The sequence below is a fragment of the Eschrichtius robustus genome, chromosome 14 (assembly GCF_028021215.1).
Source record: "Eschrichtius robustus isolate mEscRob2 chromosome 14, mEscRob2.pri, whole genome shotgun sequence".
NCBI lineage: Eukaryota > Metazoa > Chordata > Mammalia > Artiodactyla > Eschrichtiidae > Eschrichtius > Eschrichtius robustus.
Genome location: NC_090837.1, coordinates 43,000,609 through 43,022,526, shown reverse-complemented (window position 1 = coordinate 43,022,526; position 21,918 = coordinate 43,000,609). Strand labels below are relative to the sequence as shown.

Sequence of the window (21,918 nt, the reverse complement as noted above, 5' to 3'; positions counted from 1 at the left end):
AGAAAAGAATGAAATGACATTATTAAAGTGCTGGAAGCAAAAAAAGAAAAGCCAAACTATAATTCTAATCTCACTCCTGACATCACTGTCTACATAAATAACCTAATTTAAAAATTATCAGAAATAAGAACTTAACAAGGGGGTTGGCATATAATTTTTTTTTAAAAAGCAACCTAGGGAATTCCCTGGTGGTCCAGTGGTTAAGACGCAGGCTTTCACTGCTGTGGGCCCAGGTTCAATCCCTGGTTGGGGAACTAAGATCCACCAAGCTGCGCGGCGTGGCCAAAAATAAATATAAATAAATAAATAAATAAATAAATAAATAAATAAAAAGCAACCTACATTTCTATATACTAGGAACAGAAAAGGCAATTACCCAAAATTTTACCTATAATAGCAACAAAAAGGTGCCTAGGAATAAACCTAACAGATAAACAAAACAAATGGTGGGGTTTCCCTGGTGGCGCAGTGGTTGAGAATCTGCCTGCCAATGCAGGGGACACGGGTTCGAGCCCTGGTCTGGGAAGATCCCACATGCCGCGGAGCAACTGGGCCCATGAGCCACAATTGCTTAGCCTGCACGTCTGAAGCCTGTGTTCCGCAACAAGAGAGGCCGCGATAGTGAGAGGCCCGCGCACCGCGATGAAGAGCGGCCCCCGCTTGCCACAACTAGAGAAAGCCCTCACACAGAAACGAAGACCCAACACAGCCATAAATAAATAAAAATAAATAAATTAAAAAAAAAATAAACCACAAAGAGGCCCCCCATCACTGCTCATGAAACCATTGTTTAAAAAAACAAAAACAAAAACAAATGGTGTACAACCTGTATAGATAAAATTATATCACTTTACTGAAAAATGTTAAAGAAAGCATGCATAAATGGAGACATAAATCATGTTCATAGATAGAAGGTTCAAAATTATAAAGAAATCAGCTGAAGGACAATGGACCTATGGGCTCAAGGCCATGTTGGTCAAATTCTAGCAGAGGTTTTTGGTGGAATTTAAACTGATGCTTAAATTTATATGAACAGCAAAACCCCAAGAATGGCGAAAAAAATCAAGAAGAGCAGGGGAAGGGGGTATGAAAGTGGAGGAATGAGGGTATAAAAGTAGAGGAAGGAGAGGAAATAAAAAAAGAAAGAGGGATAGGTAGGAGACATGCCTTAACAGAGGTAAAATTTATTTTGAAGTTATAGTAAATATAGTAAAAAGTATAGTAAATAGCAGTATGCTATTGGAAATAAATTAAACAGTAAGATAAAATAGAGATTTAAAAAAAAGATTAACAGAATAGATAAGCCCAGAAAAGACAGTGCCTATACAGGCACACCTCCCTTTTTTTTTTTTTAACATCTTTATTGGAGTATAATTGCTTTACAATGGTGTGTTAGTTTCTGCTTTATAACAAAGTGAATCAGTTATACATATACATATGTTCCCATATCTCTTCCCTCTTGCAACTCCCTCCCTCCCACCCTCCCTATCCCACCCCTCTAGGTGGTCACAAAGCACCGAGCTGATCTCCCTGTGCTATGTGGTTGCTTCCCACTAGCTATCTATTTTACGTTTGGTAGTGTACACCTCCTTTTATTGCACTGCACTTTATTGTGCTTCACAGATAATGTGTTTTTTTACAAATTGAAGGTCTGTGGCAACCCGGTGGTCGAGCAAGTCTACCGGCGCCACTTTTCCAATAGCATTTGCTCATTTCGTGACTCTTCGTCACATTTTGTCAGTTCCTGCAACATTTCAAACTTTTTCATTATTTTTTTATTTGTTATGGTGATCTGTGATCAGTGATCTTTGATGTTACTATTGTAATTGTTTTGGGTCACCACAAACCATGCCCATACAAGACTGCCGACTTAATAGGTAAATGTTGTGTGTGTTCTGACTGCTCTACCAACCAGCCATTCCAGTCTCTCTCCCTCTCCTCAGGTCTCCCTATTCCCTGAGACATGACAATATTGAAATTAGGCCAAGTAATAACCCTACAATGCCTCCTAAGTGTTCAAGTGAAAGGAAGAGTTACTCATCTCTCACTTTAAGTCAAAAGCTAGAAACGATGAAGATTAATGAGGAAGGCCTGCAGAAAGCCAAGATAGGCCGAAAGCTAGGCCTCTTGTGCCAAACAGTTAGTCAAGTTGTGAATGCAAAGGAAAAGTTCTTGAAGGAAATTAAAAGTGCTACTCCAGGGAACACACAAATGATAAGAAAGTGAAACAGTCTTACTGCTGATATGAAGAAAGTTTTAGTGGTTCTGGACAGAAGATCAAACCAGCCACAACGTTTCCTTCAGCCAAAGCCCAATTCAGAGTCAGGTCCTACCTTTCTTAATTCTGTTGATTCAAAAGCTAAGAGAGGTGAGGAAGCTGCAGAAGAAAAGTTTGAAGCTAGCAGAGGTTGGTTCATGAGGTTTACGGAAAAAAGCTCTCTCCGTAACATAAAAGTACAAGGTGAAGCAGCAAGTGCTGATGTAGAAACTATTGCAAGTTATCCAGAAGATCTACCTAAGATAATTAATAGAAGTGGCTACACTAAACAACATACTTCCAATGTAGACAAAACAGCTTATACTGGAAGAAGATACCATCAGGATCTTTCATAGGTAGAGAGAAGTCAACCCCTGGCTTCAAAGCTTCAAAGGTCAGGCTGACTCTCTTGTTAGGGATTAATGCAGCTTATGATTTTAAGTTGAAGCCAATGCTCATTTACCATTCTGAAAATCCTAAAATTAGGGTTCAGAATCCAGCAAAGAAAAGTACCCTAAGCCTTAGATGAAATACCTGAGGTACTACATCCTGGAGTCAGGGAGAACCAAAGGGACATGGAGTCTTGGAAAGATTACAGCCTAGATTTGAATTCAGTTACTGACTAGATGAAGGCAATCCGCTCCTCTCCTGCCAACCAGGAAACTGGATAAATTCTCTTTCAGGAGGTAATTAATCCAAAACTCCTATAATTATTTTTTACACATATTTGACACTGACTCAAAAATTACTAAGTTCATACCAAGAAACAGGACTTAAAAGCCAAATAACAGAAACAGACTTACAGACAACCTGGACGTTGGGAATATTAGGTATGAACTTTAATATAACTATGACTAATTGTTCAAGAATGCAGAAGATAATTCCAATAGAGAACAAAAATCTATTAAAAAAGAAATGGAGGTATGGTTTCTGGTAATGACAGAGTAGCTTAATTAATCATTACAAAATCAACATACAACTTCTTAAAAAGGTAACCATTTTAAAAAATGGGAAAAAGGCAACCAGAAACTAGAGAGAAGTCAACCCTTGAAATATGGTAACAACGATGGGTAAAATTTGTGAGTTTATGTCTTTTGGCCTGAAAGCACTCTCCAGCCTGTGCCGTATTCTTGGTGTCAGAGGACAGATTTTAGTGTTGAAAGAGCACTTGGACAATTAGGGAAGATACACCAGAATGTAAGGCTCCACAGAGGAGTAATCCCTCAAATCTGCATATAAATCTGACCTAATCATTGACTGATGGAAGAACTACATATGCCCCAGGGGACACTCCAGGCAGTCTAACAAAAACAGCAACAGGAAGGGGAAAGAACCGAGTGAATATTTCAGCTGCTACTCAACCTAAGAAAGACTAAGTTTGGAATTTAAGAACAGTCAAGTTAAACTAAAATAAAGTCTACTAAACTAAAAATCAGTCTCCAGGAACATAACTGAATCCAGAGTCAATAATTACTAGATATGTGAAAAAACAGAAAGTCACTGAATGTTCTGAACACAATGAAAATTTATAAGACATATGAAAAACTGGAAAATGGGACCTAGAGTTTTAAAAAAAAAGTTGGCAGAAATGAGGCAAATGTTGCAATTAGCAGACAAAGATTTTTAAGGAAGCATACAAATATGCTGACAGATTTAAAGGAGAATAAAGATCAAAGAAAATAACAGAGCCTTGGTATATGCAGGAAAATATCAAAGCCTAATGCATATGTAATTGGATTCATAAAAGGATGGGAGAGATAATGGGGCCAAGAAAAAAAATCTGAAGAAACATTTTCCATAGTTAGGAAAAATAAACCCAAAATAAAATAAGAAAATAATAAACCTAAATAAAAAAAGAAAAATAAAGTTACAGATCCAAGAAGCTCAGTAAAACCCAAGCAGAAGAAATATAAAGGAAATCATAACTAGAGTCAGACTGAATCAAAGTCAAAGTGCTGAAATCTAAACAAAGAGAAAATCTTAAACTAGTGAGAGGAAAACAAACAAAAAACAGTATGCACATGGGAATAATGATATGAATGAAAACTGACTTTTCATCAGAAACAATGGAGAAAAGAAAACAATGGAATAACATCTTTAAGTCTTCACAGTAAAGAAGATTGGGTCAGCCTACAATTTCTAATTGGAAAAAAAAAACCAAAAAAACCTACCCTTCTAAAGGGAAGGTAAACAAAAATAGTTCTCAAGAAAAGGAAATCAGAAGAGTTGTCACCAGCATTACAGACCAAGAAATGCTATAGGAAGCTCTTTAGCTGAAGGGAAAAAATACCACTGAAAACTGAACTCTACAGAAAAAAAAGAAGAGCACTGGGAATGTTTTAAAGAAAAGAAAGAATATTTTAAGGAAAAAAAAAGACTTTAAAGCTAAAATCATAACACTGTAGATACATACATACATTTATAATGTATGCTGATGTAATACTTATGAAAATAAAAATATATAGCACAGAAGAAGAGCGTGAGGTAAATGGACTTATATTGTTGCAAAGTTCACATATTTTATGTGTAGTACTATATTAACTCCAAATAGAGTGCATACTAAAAATACATGTTATAGCATATTGTAATCCCTGTAGATCAAACAAACAAAAAAATGCAGAGATATAGATAAGAAGCCAACAGAGGAATTAAAATGAAATATAATGAAATATATTAAAATGAAATATAATGAAATATAATAATCATTTACCCTAAAAGACAAAAAACAAATGAATAAAATAGCAAAATATTAACCTAAAGAAACAACTGTTGGATTTCATAAGAAAAGCTCAACCTAGCTATATGCAATGTACAAAGGACACTCTTTAAATACAAAGACACATGTAGGTTGAAAAAAAGGAAGGAAAAAGATAGCCTATGCAAACAATAACAAAGCTGAAGTGTTTATATTCAGCAGATAAAATACACAGCAATACAAGAAATATTTTCAAATAAAGAAGGACATGTGGGGACTTCCCTGGTGGTCCAGTGGTTAAGACTCTGTGCTTCCACCGCAGGGGGCCCAGGTTCCATCCCTGGTCCAGGAGCTAAGATCCCGCATGCCATGCAGCATGGCCAAAAATTTTTTTAAAATAATAATAAAATAAATAAATAAAATTTAAAAAAATAATAATAAAAAAAGGACATGTAATTATGATAAAAGGGCCAATTTATTAGAAAAATATAACAATTATAAATATGTGTATACCTAATAACAGAGCTTCAAATAATTAATGCAAAAACTGGCAGAACTAAAGGAAAAAATAAATCTATAAGCATAGTTGGAGATTTAATACCCACTCTCAGTAACTGATGGAACTAGTCCAAAAAAAGAAAGCCAGGAAATAGATATAAACACTACTAGCTACCTTCACCAGAATGGCACTTAAAAAAAACTACTCCCCCAAACTGAGTAATACATTTTTTCCAAGGGCATATGAGATATTCATCAAGTTTGACCACAACAGTCTCAAATTTAGTAAGACTGATATTTTACAGTGTATATTCTCTGATCAGAACAAAATTACGTTAGAAAAAAAATGAATAAAATCTCTAGAGAAGCCCCAAATATTTGTACTATTAAATAAAAGGAAGAGGAGAAAACATTTTGACATGAATAAAAATGAAAATGAAACACTATAACTGGCTGGATGCTAACTCAGTACTTAGGGGGTTTATAGTTTTAAATGAGAAGCAACTAAAACCCAACATAAGGAAAAGAAAGGAATATTTTTTATAAGTCAATAAAATAGACAAAAGATGAACAGATAAAAACAGTAAAATTGGGCTTCCCTGGTGGCACAGTGGTTAAGAATCCACCTGCCAATGCAGGGGACACGAGTTCAAGCCCTGGTCCAGGAAGATCCCACATGCCGGGGAGCAACTAAGCCCGTGCACCACAACTACTGAGCCTGCGCTCTAGAGCCTGGGTGCCACAACTACTGAAGCCCATGTGCCTAGAGCCCGTGCTCCACAACAAGAGAAGCCACCACAACGAGAAGCCCATGCACCCCAACAAAGAGTAGCCCCCACGCGCCGCAACTAGAGAAAGCCTGTGTGCAGCAACAAAGACCCAGTGCAGCCAAAAATAAATAAATTAATTAATTTTTAAAAAAAAGTAAAATCAAAAGTTAACTCTCTAAAAACACTAAACAAAACTGAAAAAAACATATCAATGAAAAGAGAGTATCACTACAAATCTTACGATATTAAAAGGATAAGGGAATAAAATGAACAGCTATATGCCCAAAAAAGTCAACAACTAAGATAAAATACACAAAATCCTTTAAAAAAAAAAAAAGCATGATACTACGTTACCCTAAAGAATCTACAAATATTAAAAGGAAAAGAAAGTAGTAGCACACTTTCATTTCAACAAATTTAAAAGTAAGATGAAATGTATAAAAACCTTAAAAAATGCAACTTTCTGTAATTGACATTAAGATGACATAGAAAATCATTTATAGATGAAACTGACTTTCTTATCAAAACCTTCCCCCAGGGGACTTCCCTGGTGGTGCAGTGGATAACACTCCGTGCTCCCAATACACAGGGCCTGGGTTCGATCCCTGGTCAGGGAACTAGATCCCACATGCATGCCGCAACTAAGAGTTTGCATGCCACAACTAAGGAGCCCACAAGCCACAACTAAGGAGCCCACCTGCCGCAACTAAGGAGCCCACCTGCCGCAACTAAGACCCAGAGCAAACAAATAATAAAAAACCAAAAAAACCCAAAACCTTACCCCCAAAGAAAACAAAAGACCTATTTAGTTTCAAGGGTAAATTCATTCGTATATTTAAGGAAGAAATAATATAATTTCTACTCAAAGGTTTAAAATAAAGGAGAGGGAAAAACATCGTACAACTCATTTTTGAGACCAGCATAACCACATACCAAAATCTGGCAAAGACACCATAAGAACAGAAAACTATATACCAGTATCCCTAATGAACATACATATAAAACCCTTAAAATATTAATCAAATCAAATGCAGCAATATATAAAAAGGATAATAATACTTCAGGAATACTAACATTCAAACTATTTTTTTAAAAATCAGTGTAATTCACAATACATTGTATAAGTTAAAAAATGAATGACCATCTTAAATAGATGAAGAAAAAGTGCGTGACAAAATCACTCAATTTAAAAATGGGCAACATATTTGAACAGACATTTCACAAAAGGAGCTACACAAATGGCCAATAAGGACATGAAAATACACTCAGCATCTTGATCAACATGGGTTTGAACTGCACAGGTCCACTCATACACAGATTTTTTTCAATAAATACATACAGTAGTAGATGATCTGGAGCTGGCTGAATCCGAGGATGCAGAACCACAGATATGCCGGGCAGACTTTAGAACTTGAGCATCTGCAATGGGTCCTAAAACCAATCTCACCGCAGATACTGAAGAATGAGGGTACAGCCATATACCAACTACAATGGTTAAAACTTTAAAAACTGCAGTTTATCAATTGTTAGCAAGGATATGGAACAAATTCTCATACTTTGCAGGTAGGACTGTAAATGGTACAACCACAAAGGAAAACAGTTTGGCAGCTTCTTATAAAGTTAAACATATACCTACTAAATGATTCAGCATTTTCACTCATATCTTTATGTAAGTAAAGGGAAAACTTATGTCCATACAAAGACTTGGAAACAGGTGTTCCTAGCAGCTTTATTCATAATAGCCAAAAACTGGAAACAACCCGCATGTCCACCAATGGATAAAGAGACAAACAATTCAGTACAAACAAATGCAGTATACCCATACAGTGGAATACTACTCAGCAATGAAAAGCAACAAGTTACTAATACATGCAACAACACTGGATGTATATCAAACACATTATGCTGAGCAAAGGAAACCAAACATAATAATACAAATTATATGATTCTATTGATTTGAAACCCCAGGAAAGACAAATCTACAATGCTAAGAAGCCAATCAGTGGCTGCCTAAGGTATAATGGGGGGACTGGCTGGGAAGTCTCACAAAGGAGGCTTCTGAGGTATTGAAAGTATTCTATGTATCTTGACTGAGGTACTGGGTACATGAATTTAGCCTTTTGTCAAAACTCACTGTACTGGAAGACAGTGATGACTTCCTAGGTCACCATCTTCCAACATTTACTCCCCAAAACAATACAGAACAACAAGAAACACAGCCTCGGCATAACTTGAAGACAAAGAATACCCAAACTTCAAAACAAGAATAAGTGAAAAAGGAAAACAGTTCCCAGTGCATACTTTCTTGTCCTATTGCGACCAATTTCCCAACCCACTCACCCCCACCTCAAAGGCTTTCGGTAAAAGGAGACTGAATAAAAACTGCAGAAGAGAGACCAGAGAACTAGTGGCAGGCACAAGGATGAAATAATGGTTGTCCTGGTAGATCAAAGCATGGACTACATTCAATTAATTTCATCCAAACAAGAGATGACTGGGAAAACTTCAGAGAACAGACTGAAGGTGAGCATTTTAATATAAAAGTAGAACTACAACTAAAATACAGGTGGGGATGAGGAAGGAGGACTAATGTACAAATATTTATAAATTGTGACAAATAATGCAACTAAAACTGGGAGAAGATAGAGAAAAAAGAAAATAGGATATCCACACACTGATTTTTAAGTAATCAACTGGTAGAAATTAAAGAATATCAATCCAAGAAGGACAAACATAAGACTGTAAAACTTCTAGAACAAAGCATAGAAGAAAATCTTTGAAACCTTGGGTTACACAAACATTTCTTAGACAAAACATGAAAAGCATAACCTAGAAGAGAAAAAATTAATGAACTAGACTTAAGCAAAATTAAAAACTTTTGCTCTGTGAAAGACACTGGTAAAAGAATGATAAAACACACCACAAAGAAAATACTTCCTAATCACTATGTAACAAAGGACTTGGATCTTGAATATATGATGAACTCTAAAAACTCAATCATAAGAAAAAAAACAACCCAAAGGAAAAATGGGCAAAAGATCTGAATACACACTTCACCAAAGAAGATAGTATAAGGATAGCAAATAAGCATAAGAACAGATGCTCAACATCTTAAGTCATTAGGAAAGTGCAAATTAAAATGACAATAATAACAACCACTATACACTTACTGGAATGGTAAAAATCAAAAGAATTGGCAATAACAAGTACTGACAGAGTTGGAGTGCAACTGGAACTCTCATCACTGCTGGTGGGAATGCAAAATGGTACAGTCCCTTTGGTAAATAACTTTGGTAGTTTCTTAAATAGTAAAACACATACTTACCTAATGACCCAGCAATAATACTCTTAGATATTTACTACAGAGAAATGAAACCTATGTTCACATAAAAATCTGTATGTAAATGTTTACAGCAACTTTATATAGAATCATTAAAAAACTGGGAACAACCCAATGTCCATCAACAGGAAAACGGATAAACAAATTTACATTCAGACAATGAATACTGCTCACCAGTACAAAAGAACAATCTTCTAATAATCAAAATGATGTAGATAAATCTCAAAAAAATGCTGAGTGAAAAAAGTCAAATGCAAAAGAGTAGATAATGTAATTTTCCATTTATGTAAAGTTCAAGAATGGACAAAAATGATCTATGGTGATGGACATAAGAACAGTGGCTGCCAAAGGCAAGGGTTGGAAGTCATTGATTTGAAAGAGCATAAAGATGATGGATATGTTCAGCATCTTGGTCTGAATTGATTACACACGCATATGTTTGTCAAAATTCATTGAGCTCTACATTTAAGATCTGTGTACTTTACTGCTTATAAATTATACTCAATAAAGTACTGTTAGCTTTTTTAAAAGGCATCATTAAATTTATTTTATATAAGTATTATTCTGTCATCCCTTTTCTGTTGTTTAAAAAATATTAATTTCTTAAACCAGACCAAGTTTTAACTATTTAATTTCTTTACCTGAAGGATGTTGTTCCATTCTCTTTTATTTTGTTTTTCTGAATAGATGATTGAAGTGACAGAACTTTATTTCCTGGCAGGGTAATTTGCTTTAGAATGGAAGCTATAAAAACAAAAGAAGAAAGAAAAGGTAAAATTTAAAAAAAGCAATCACACTACTTTAGGAAAAATTCAGGACAAGTCATTTTTAATGCATATAGAATAATCAAAGAAAATTTCAAGCTGCCCTAGAACTATGTTTAAATTCAAACATGACAATGAATTTATTCCCTGCACAAGAAATCGTAAAATTAAGACCTCTCCCATTTCTTTTTAAATGGTCCTCAAATTGGCTAGAGAATTACCAGCATTATAAAAATATTACACAGAAAAGGTGACAGAAACATGTTAATAATATATCCTTTATATTGGTAGATTTAAAAAATACATAAAACCTCTTTTATTTGTAAGACTGACTTCCAAACGTAGGGAAAGAAGCACATTTTAAAAAGAAATAATAGCAAATTTTAGAAGTTAAAAAAAGTACTTTATTTACTAGTAGATTGTTTTATCTAGTTACAAAACACCATGAGTGGTGCTTCTTTAATCTAAAACAACATACACCCTTAAAAAGTGGCTATGTACAAAGAATATAATAAAGTTATCTTTCAGTCTTCTCTCACAGGTCTCAACTTAAAAGAAATCTCTCTTCTCTTAACAGTGCAAAAGAAAAGTACGGAAACCCATCATGTTCCAAACCCAAGGTGATGGGGTAGGGATGAGCCAGGGTCTACCTTGAGGAAACTGACTGGTAGGTACTGCAGTGCTCACTGTCACCTTCTTCTGTCCAGATTTCTGGATGGTCAATGCTGAAGAATGGGAAAGTGTGGTCACTTGTTTTGCAAGGCCTCCTGAAGGCTGCTGGACTACCTGAAACAATGAGAATTATTAATACAGTCATTCAACTAGAGCTGCTTTAGGAAAGAACAAGCTTTCAATTGTAACAACAGAACAAATGATTAGGCTCACCTAACTAAGTATACCTTTATCGTAGCATCACAAGAAAGCCTACTTAAAATTTAAATTTGTATGTAGCAAAATTATCTTACTCAAAAGTGAAAAACATGACTATCTCACACTATAATTTTCAGAGTGTAATTCAAATTTATATTCTGCTCAATTTAAATCTCCAAATAGACCCTATTTTCATCTTTTAACTTAACACAGAAAATTTCAAACACATACAAAAGCAGAGGGAACAATAAAATGAAACCACCTATACCATTATTACCCAGCTTCAACAATGATTAATTCTTGACCAATTTTATTTCATCTATATCCTTACCCACTTCTCCCCACTCTCAATTATTTTAAAGCAAATCCCAGATATATCTTTTTATCCATAAATATTTCAAAATATACCTCTAGAAGATGATGACTTTCAATCGGTTGTTTTTTTAAAAGTGTCTGAAAGATAACAATGCTAAAGGCATTCTCCAAGATAACAGTTCAAGAAGTCCAGAGGGTGAGGGTTGGGGATAAAGGAAGAGAAATTAAAGTAATAGCAGGGCCTTGTTTTTAGCTTCAAAGAAGAAAAAACAGAATAGCAGAGTTTCATTTTTTCACTTCAAAGAAAAAAAACAGTCACCATGTATTTGAGACAGCTATTGAGAGCGAACTATTTATAAGTCCTCAAACTCATATATGGCTAATATAAATGATCTAGGAGGTAGACTTCAAAATGGAATTCTGGAGGTATAATTTATTCTATACTCTAATTTTTTATAAATAAAATTGTCTAGTGCGTATTACTAAACAAAAGTAACTTACAAGAAATCCAAAATGTCCCAACAAATAATCTTATAGGAACCAATGTTCCTAGAGAAAAAATACAAGTTGGAATAATTCAATTGCCATGATTCTATGAGAAGAGACTCTTGAAAGAGATAAACAACTCTTGAAAACACTGATGTATTTCAGTTGAGATCATACTTATGTATTGTAAAGTCCTAGGAAACAGATTTAAATTCTACAAAGTAATACACATTCAGAGTCCCATTTATGCATTCAGATTGAAACTCAAAAGAAAACAGAAACACTCCTAACAATTCTGGCATACCTCCCTATTGTTCATATTTTCTTCCTTGATATCTTTTATTTGGTATTCTTTTCAGTATTTTAATTACAGAAGATAGTAATAAAATGTTATTAGAAATTTGTTTATGAGTTAGTCTTCATACCATTTTTGATGGGTACTCAAAAATATTTAAAAAAAGTAACAGCCTAGAGACCAGCCCCTGAGGTGGAAGGAGGCTCTATGCCTCCTGGGGTCCTGCGAGGAGGGGTGGGGGCATGGAGGCCAAGAGACCCCAGCATCAGCGTGTGACCCTAGCACAGAACAAGCTGGGGAAGGCAAGCCTTGGTGCCTGCGGGAGGGCTCCCAGGCCAGGGATGTGTGTGGCTCAGCCTACAGCCCACTCCAGGGCAAGTTCATGCAGGGAGCAGGAGGCAAATGTGCCAACTGATTTAACAATCCTGGATACCCATCATTCCTCATCCTAATGAGGATGTACCAGTGAGGATGTATGCTACCAAGTGTACCTAATACACTTGGTATCATATGTGCAGTATATTCCTGCACACTTGCTGAACAAAATAAAATACCATGAGTGAGAAAGTATAAAACAGTTCAGTAGTCTTCTTTCAAAGAAAGTACCATTTTTAGACCACAATATTGGGCATCTTATGGAGACTGAAATTAGAGAGATGGAAATTGGCCCAAAGATGATATATCTGCTCCTACTTGGCAAGCAAAACAAAGAGCTATTATATTTTTTAAAACATGTCCTTTATTTATTTTCCCTCCAAAAAAAACGCTAGAAAAGAAGAAGAGTAAATAGTACATACCTTAGCTTTTTCTCTTGACAAGTCAAGTTCTGATGTTTTACTAGGATGTTAACATAATTAAATGTTCTATAGTTAATAGAAACTGCAGGTCTAGAGCTACACAATATTCTTCAGGTGACAGCTTTTTTTTTTTTACATTAATTATGATTTTTACATTAACTATGATCTGGAATATCTGACATGGAACTGTTCTTAAATTCCATAAGGAAAGGAAGCAAACAAACACAAGTACAGATTAAACTAGTAAATGAGAACACCCTTCACACTCTGCTTTCTCTATATTTCGACCCCACCAACTCCTCTGTTCATAAATACACAGCAATCAAATACTTAGCTCTAAATAACTCAAGTAGTAAATGCACACAAAGTTACTAAACGGTAATACCTCCTCTAATTTTTATATAATATTCAATATGTGATTACTGGCACACACTCACTGAGGTTGAGTTCTAGAAAACATAGGGCCCCAAATGAACAAAAACTGTAGTATAAAAAGTCAAGAAATAGGGAATCCCTGGTGGTCCAGTGGTTAGGACTCTGTGCTTTCACTGCTGAGGGCCTGGGTTCAATCCCTGGTTGGGGAACTAAGACCTCGCAAGCTGCGCAGCGTGGGCCCCCCCCCAAAAAAAGTCAGGAAATACATGTTAGTTGCCACTATTTCTTAGGAACAGCCAATGTGTGGTTCTTGTGCCACTACTCATACTCTGGGACAAGCATACACCACTAAATACCACCACTTCTATACACCCACATGCAGCCTTAGAATCTTTCTTAACAGAGAGGTCCAGTAAAATCCTATAATGAGAGTTGAAATGTATTTGCCATGCCCAATCTAGATTAAAATTCAACCCTGGCAACCTCAGAATATGCTGTTTTTTCAAAGGGCCTTCTAACCACTTTTTAAAATTTGCCCAAATGAATTCTTTATTACCAGCTTTTACAGAAATCAGTAAATGCTGCTTCAAATCGAGAACCTATAAATTTCTGTTAAAAAATTTAAATGTGCTTATTTGTATGATGATTTATATGAACTTTAACAACAAGCAAAACTAATCTGTGGGAGTCATTGCTTCTGGAGGTACACAGGTGGGGACTGACTGGGAAGGGACAAAAGGGAACTGCAAGGTGATGGTAACACTCCATATCTTGAAAGGGTTTGAGTTACACAGAGGTAAGCATTGTCAAAACTTATCCAACGTTACATTTAAAATTTGTGCACATCACTGAATATAAATTTTAGCTAAAAAGAAGAAAAGAGTAAACAAATATTGATTGGTAGTTAATGATATGCATGCATTAAAATTAATGTTTAATTTTTTAGGAAGAAACTTTTGAAATGTATCAAAAATTAAGATTGATGGGTGGATAAATCAAGTATAGTAACTGTAAATAGTAGAATCTAGGTGGTTGGTATACGGGTGTTCACTATAAACTTCAACTTTGCTATGTTTGGAAATTTTCATAATAAAACATTTTCTTGAATAAGGCAAAAATAAGACAACATACACACTGTAAATATTGTCTCTAAATAGTTTATTTTCCATAAATTCTAATGTATCCTCACCAAACTAAACCCTAAAAAAAATACATTCTTCAATTAAATTTAAATGAACTGGCATTAATCAACCTATATATTAATACTATATAAACCCTGACTAAATTATAGTCCATGAAGATTTTTCGACGCAACTCCTGATTATATATGGAAAATAAAGGGTAGTAGGCCTTACTTGGATTCAGCCTCTTTACCAAATCTTTCATTAGTCCTATTTGACAATCAACAACTGAATTCTACCTCTCCTGTCACTCTTAACAGCATGCTAAGAAGAAAGAAAAAAAAGACAAACTGATTACTTAAGTCTGGATCTTAGTAGATCAGTCCAATATGAAACTGACAGTGAACTACTTGACCCAATAAAGCAATAATCTTTGTTTTGTTTCCTACTCAATTTTAATTTCAACTTCTTTAACAAAAATACTGGCCACCAGCACACTCAGAGACTGAAATTTATACCTTGAAAATATTTCTCCTTCTTCAGTGAGAAGTGAAGTCAGAGACAATCAGCAGAGTTAAGCCTCACAGAGCATTTCATATAAAAATGTGTATTTTGAAATTCTTTAATGATTCCCTACTTCAAAATAATTAGGTATGAGACAAAAATATGATGCAACAACAACCAATTTTTTCTAATATTCTGGGTCAATTTATTTTAGGAGATCAGTTTTACTTCAATGAAACTGAAAATTACCACATTAATAATATACTGATAATTAGTTGTTTTTCTCTTATATCCGCAAAACAGTAATAGTTGGAGAATGATTGTTGAACGTACTTGGTCACTGACTTATCAAATGTCTACAATTCTGTTAAGAAAGAAATGCAAGTAATAGTCACCTGGGGAAATACATATCTGAAATAAGGAAAATATCTATGATAATACTACAACTTCCTGCCCTATCTCCAAATAAAAATTTTTTTTAAAGATTTTACACACACACACACACGCACATGATTACTAAGAGTAACAGTATTCAGTTTACTCTCTAAAACTATACACCTTTTTTCTAAAACCAGAAACCCAGAATTTTGAATTTCCTTTCTCATTCATGATTTTTGTTCACACATGCGGATTTGAGAAGCTTATTAATTTTTTGTGTTAAAATTAGTTATTAAAATTTATCAAAATTTAATTTAAAAAATGATGAGACATTAAAATTTAGCTCTTTTAAATTAAATTAACTTTTCTAATTACATTTAAACTGAATTACTATGGCAATGTTTAATTTAAATTTAGCTTTTGCTCAATTATGTGTAAAATAATTTTTTCACAAATATCCTAAGGAAAACTTTTAAGCATCAAAACTCCTGAAAGCTTCTACTTATTATCTATCCACCACTGGTAGACTCTAATCCAATTCATCCACTCTCTTTCATTAACTTTTTAAAAAAGGTACAAATGCCAAGCTTCGCTTAGTTGTAGTATATAACATCCTATAACAGCTGCTATGCCAGAATTGGTAGACAACCAATAAGATTAATCATTTAAAAGAATTAGATTCTTAGATGAAATCCGGGAACTACTGGTTAGTCCATATTTCAACAATTCAAGCATTTGAGGACCAAGATATCCAAAGCACTATGTTAAACTACTGGTACAAAATGAAAAATTTACACCTAAAGAAAGTGTGAACAATCTTAGCTAATTTACTTGATGAGAACTTTAGCAGATCCCCAGAGGGCAACATACAAAAATCCATGAGATAGAAAAGATAACATGTGGTCATAAATCTAAATTTTTTTTAAAAAATTGGGAGGAGGGTCTCTTTAATCTGGAATGAAAACATATACTTCATAAAATAATAACTGTACAAAATCTAAACTCTGCAATGGTAGATTAAGAGGATTCTCATACCTTGAAAGTGTGATATTTAAAACATCTTATCAAGAAGGCAGGAAACCTATACAACTCTTCAGGAAAACTAGTACAAGCTAGAAAAAGATAAAGTATTAACAGGGATTTTTAAATTCATGATTATTAAAGGAAATAAATCACACAAATTTTATACCTAACGTTGAAAAACACAGGGCTTCCCTGGTGGCGCAGTGGTTGAGAGTCTGCCTGCCAATGCAGGGGACACGGGTTCAAGCCCTGGTCTGGGAGGATCCCACGTGCCGCAGAGCAACTGGGCCCGTGAGCCACAATTACTGAGCCTGCGCGCCTGGAGCCTGTGCTCCGCCACAAGAGAGGCCGTGATAGTGAGAGGCCCGCGCACCGCGATGAAGAGTGGCCCCCACTTGCCGCAACTAGAGAAAGCCCTCGCACAGAAACGAAGACTCAGCACAGCCATAAATAAAATAAATAAAATAAAATCAGACACAGAGTAGGAAGGGATGAAAAAAGATCAATGCCCAGGAAATGATTATTACTTCCCACCTACCCAAGAGTTTGACTATTGTCCAAACTGATCTTTCCTCTTTCATTCTACACCTAAAGCTTGCCCTCTGCCTCAAAGACAATCCTTCACAGATACTAATGTCTTCTCCTGATCATGTATACAAGGCTGGGAAGTTTACTTAGATTTTACTGTTCCAAAAAGCAGAAAAAACTAAAACAAAGAGATTCAAAACACAGCCTTTAACATGAAGGTTTTCAAAGAAGAACAAGGGCAATCACCAAAAATCAAAAGAACAGTTCTGTTACAGTATAAGGTAGGGGAGAACTTTACTTAAAAAACACGATTTTTAATTAATTCACCATGTACTATCTTCCACAGGTTAACAATACTTTCAGTCTTCCGATAAAACGTGTCTTGAGTGAAGTAGATCTAAACACTAACAGATAAACAGCTAAAATTTCAGGTTTCTTCCACCCAAGAACTTCCCAATCTATAGAACTTCCCAATCTATAGGGTTTAGGAAGAAACACAACTTCTTACTCCTCTACTCCCCTCACTTCTCTCTTCCCTCAGCACATTTTTAAAAGAAATGTTACCATAATATCACCTATGTAATAACCTTACCAAAAATATTTAATCTGAATCTAGTCTTGAGGAAATGATTAGACAAAACAAAATAAAGGACACTCTGCAAAACAACTAGCCCAGGCACTTAAAATATTACAACAAAATGAACAACTACAAAAGGCTGAGAACTATTCTACATTAACGGAGCCTGAAAAAAAAAAAAAATGACAAGTAAGTGTAATATGCAATTCTTTACTAGAAACAGAAAAAAAATTAGCTATTAAGGACATTGTTGGGACAACTGGAAATATTGTGCCAATATTAACTACCCATGTGTGATAATAAGTACGTCTGCAGTTATGCTAAAAAAAAATCCTTTTCCTTAAGAGATACACAGTACTTAATGGCACAAAGTCAATTTCTGCAACCAACTCTTAAATGGTTCAGGAAAAAATTACGTGTGTGTTTGTGTATGTGAATAGAGGGGGGAGAGACAAAGCAAACATGGTACAACGTTAACAACTGGTCAACCTTGGTCAAGGGTACACAGGGGTTCATTTTACTAGTCTTGCCAGTTTTCTGAATGTCTGAAATTTTCAAAAGAAGAAATGGAGGAAGAAATGAAATGTTACTCACTAGTTGTTTGACTTTAACTGCCTGTGGAATGCTGGCTGGTTGTGTAAGCACGGGGCCCGACTGTGCAAGTTTGATTTGGACTGGAGTGCCAATGACAGGCTTGTCAGATGTGGTCCCAGCAGAAGTAACAACAGGTTTCACAGACGGAAGACATACAGCTGCTGCTGAGGTTTCTCCAAAAGTTACCGAGGGGAGGGCCAGTGTCACTGCTGTCCCAGAGACAACTGGCTTTTCAGGCTGAAGTGAGACTGCTGTCACTGTGTTCTGCAGAGATGTCACTAGCGGTTTTGGAGTCTGAAGCACAACAGTTCCAGCTGTTGTTCCTCCTGGCACAGCAGCTGGACCCACAGAATGAAGTGTCACAACTCCAGTTTTTGCTCCCCCTGGAGCAAGTGGATTCAGAGTTTGCACTGACACAGTTCCAGATGTTGCTGCTTCAGAACCAATGATGGGCTTTTCAGGCTGGATTGAGGAAACTGCTGTTGTCACCACAGGAGAAGGCATTACTGCTGTGGTACAGGTAGCAATGAACACCTCGCTAGAAGTCTGCTGAACACACTGCTGAATAAAGCTCTGGGAGTTAGGCATCAGTTGTCGTAAGGCAATCACACTTTTCTAGAAACAGAGGACAAATAAAACACTGATAACTAAATAAATGAGCTCTAGTAAAATAGAACTACTTTGAATGTCATATCTTTACAACATAAAATTAAAAATATACCAACATTTCAGTTGAGGAAATCTGTTATCAATCATTTACATTCTGTCAATATCCAGGATACAATTTAAAGCCCCAAAGTGCTTCATTTTTCAATTCATAATTATTATGTCTAAGTATTAAACTTATTTTATATACCTCAGTATTAATTTGGTATCAAATGTTAATTTGGTAAAATAAAACACTGTATCCTACTTATTTGTATTTATCTAAACCCCATAATAGATCACCCATAACTTCAGTATCTACAAGTTTGTTTACAGGACAGTAGAATCTAAAAAAAAAAGTTTTTGTTAAATAACTTCCAAACTTTGAGTAGAAACAGTCTTTACATCAAAATAAAATTAATAGAAACAGGTCAATTAAGGTCAATTTCCTTAATTGAGCTAGAATATCTTCTGACTGGATTTTAAGCTGGAGTCTACCTTTGTATCTTGCTAAAAAAATAAAAACAGCTTAACCTAAAAAGGAGAAGGTTCTGCCTTTTCATCCCTGGGGTTTTTATCTACTTTTGTTTTTGAGTAAGAAAAAAAGATGAAAAAGGAGGTGGTTAGTAGGTTATCTTTCAGTGAATTCATGGGCTGTTTTGGAAGATTTCCTTGTCTTGATACTTAAATTCAGTCAGATTGCCTTTACTTAAGAAGCAAATGAGAACTATTGCTTCTCTTCCCTTTCCTTCTAGTTACTTCTTTTACTTTTTTTATTTAAAAAGACTGAGAAAATTTTAATCTGATGGTTTGCAATTATATATATCTATAAATAGTATCAAAGGAAAGAAACAAAAAGTCTTTCACGCTCTTTTCCCAAACTTTAAAAATGGTAGAAAACAAGCTGCTTTGGAAATACATGAACAAATGAAGTGATCTGATTAGTTAAATTTAAGCAAGAAATCTAAGATGGGGGAGACCTGAGAAAAACACAACTGGAAAGAAATGTTAAAGTAATAAGACTTAAAGAGACAACAATAAAAACACGTATGTTAAATTATCTCTTGATCACCTGGCCAGAGTTAAGTCCAAATGCCGAATCCCTTATCCCTATGCAACATTCAACCTCCAGAGCTCTCAAGGATGTGAAAAAAATATTCTCAAGAAAAAAACATAAGGCTTAATAATAGTCCTTAGAAAACTGATACAAAATGCAAATACGTAATGGTAATATTTAGTAACTTCAAGGGAGTGTTACATAGCCAGTAGAGTCAGGCTAAATTCTAGACCTGTGTGTTTGATCAAAAGTTAAGTCAATTTAAACAATTTTCTCATCTCCAAAATGGAAAATACTATACCATCTACCACCTATTGTGAAAAGACTGATATGAAAATTAAGTCCAAACAATGCAAATTATAAGTGAAGTAGCCAGCAAAGCACAGAACACATAGTAGGTACTTTCTTATTTCCCTCCTTCTCCCCCACAGTGTCTCCAGTGAGTATGAAACATAGATACACTAAACAGAGTTGTCAGTGCCACGTAGAGCACCTACAGCTCACAGAACTTTTACATTGAAACGGACCCAAGAAGAACTGCAGCTAACTTCTCAATCAAGAGGGTCACCTGAAAACAGGGCTCTAGTCATTTGATGTTCAGTACTGCGCTGACCCTTCAATCTTCCCTTCCCCAGACTAAGTCTTCCCTGGCTAAAACATTCTCAGTTTTTTAGCCACATTTTATATCACATGATTGGCAACTTCCTAATCAACATGGTCAGCCTCCTAGGGACAATTTCCAGTTATTTTAATAGCCTTCTGAAAATGTGGTGCCCCATCTCCTTTCCCACTCTTCTTTCATGAGGCATCAAAAGGAGTCTTCCTCTATGAAGTCTCTTTCATCTCCCCTAGACAATTAAGCCAAATTTTTCTAAAGGCAACTCTTCGTTCCATTATTTCAAAATATATGGGATGAGTGTTTGGTTCACTAAAATCTCAGGTCTTTAATAACTTTATAAATTTCAATTCAATTCCTTTTCAGCTTCAAAATATCCAAAAGGAATATATTTTTTCAGCCTGCCAAACAAAGCTCTTGTTATCAAAGTTATTGTTCTCCATCAAAATCTACTTAATTCAATAAATCTTAGAGAAGAGTGTGCCTACTAACAATATAAATTAGTTTTTAAAAATAATAGCTTCCCCTCTCCAAAAAAAATAATAATAGCTTTCACACTAAATTTGGTACCATGTGGTTTACTATTTCTAAGAGAATAAGAGTCATCAGGACAAAGCAGAGACACTATTTTTTTTTAAAGTTAAGAATCTTTGAGAATACAAGTATCAAATAATATAATCATTAAGTTATGTTCATGAATGTTACTTCTGTTTTCTCAATGTGTTCCAACGCAAAGAATATGAATTATGAATGTGCTTTACAGATTACAACAGCCCTGAGAGATTTCTTCTACTGTTACTATCTTCACATTAAATTGCTGCCATATTGAAATATTCAGATTTTAAATTACTTTAAAGTAATCCAATCCAAACTATTTCTTCAAAGTAACACATAACTCTACCTTAAGGAAAGGAACTAGGTGAGGCTGAGGTGAAGACTTGAGTTCAACATACAGTTGTCTAGTAAATTCTTCTGCTTCAATTTTTGCATCCTGAGGAATGGAAGAAAGAAAAACACTTTTAGGTCTACAAATATTTTACAAGAGGAAAAGTCTGTGATTCATGATTGTAGACATAGCAAACTTGGAACAGTGATAAAGTCAAAGTCTATCATTAAATGGGAGCGGTTTTTTCACATCCCCTACAAAATGAATAAACATAGAGATGTTTTTTCATACAGAATACAATGAAGAGATTATTATTATTATTTTTTAAGATCCCAGTAAGCAAAGTGAGAGAAGAGCTGGCTGACTGGATAAGGTGATAGTACCACAGTCTGTCAAGAACAATTAAGAAGTAAAGACACAGGAGTCCTACACTTCTTAGGATAGGAAATTGGAAGTTATTTGGTGTGGGGGCCTTAGATTTTTTTTGTTTTCCTTTCTCAATTTTTAAATTACTTTAACTGAGGTTA

At 35.0% G+C, this 21,918-nt stretch overlaps 1 protein-coding gene across 1 annotated transcript in view; it reads right to left on the bottom strand.

Moving 5' to 3' along the window:
• TAF4B (TATA-box binding protein associated factor 4b) overlaps nucleotides 1-21,918 on the bottom strand; it is a 113,221-nt gene that overhangs the window by 70,313 nt on the left and 20,990 nt on the right. Inside the window, exons 6-9 of the mRNA XM_068563585.1 lie at nucleotides 21,407-21,496; nucleotides 18,188-18,802; nucleotides 10,975-11,110; nucleotides 10,202-10,304 (exon numbers count right to left, since the gene is read on the bottom strand). Coding sequence (XP_068419686.1) covers nucleotides 10,202-10,304; nucleotides 10,975-11,110; nucleotides 18,188-18,802; nucleotides 21,407-21,496 — 944 coding nt within the window. The remainder of the gene's footprint in view (nucleotides 1-10,201; nucleotides 10,305-10,974; nucleotides 11,111-18,187; nucleotides 18,803-21,406; nucleotides 21,497-21,918) is intronic.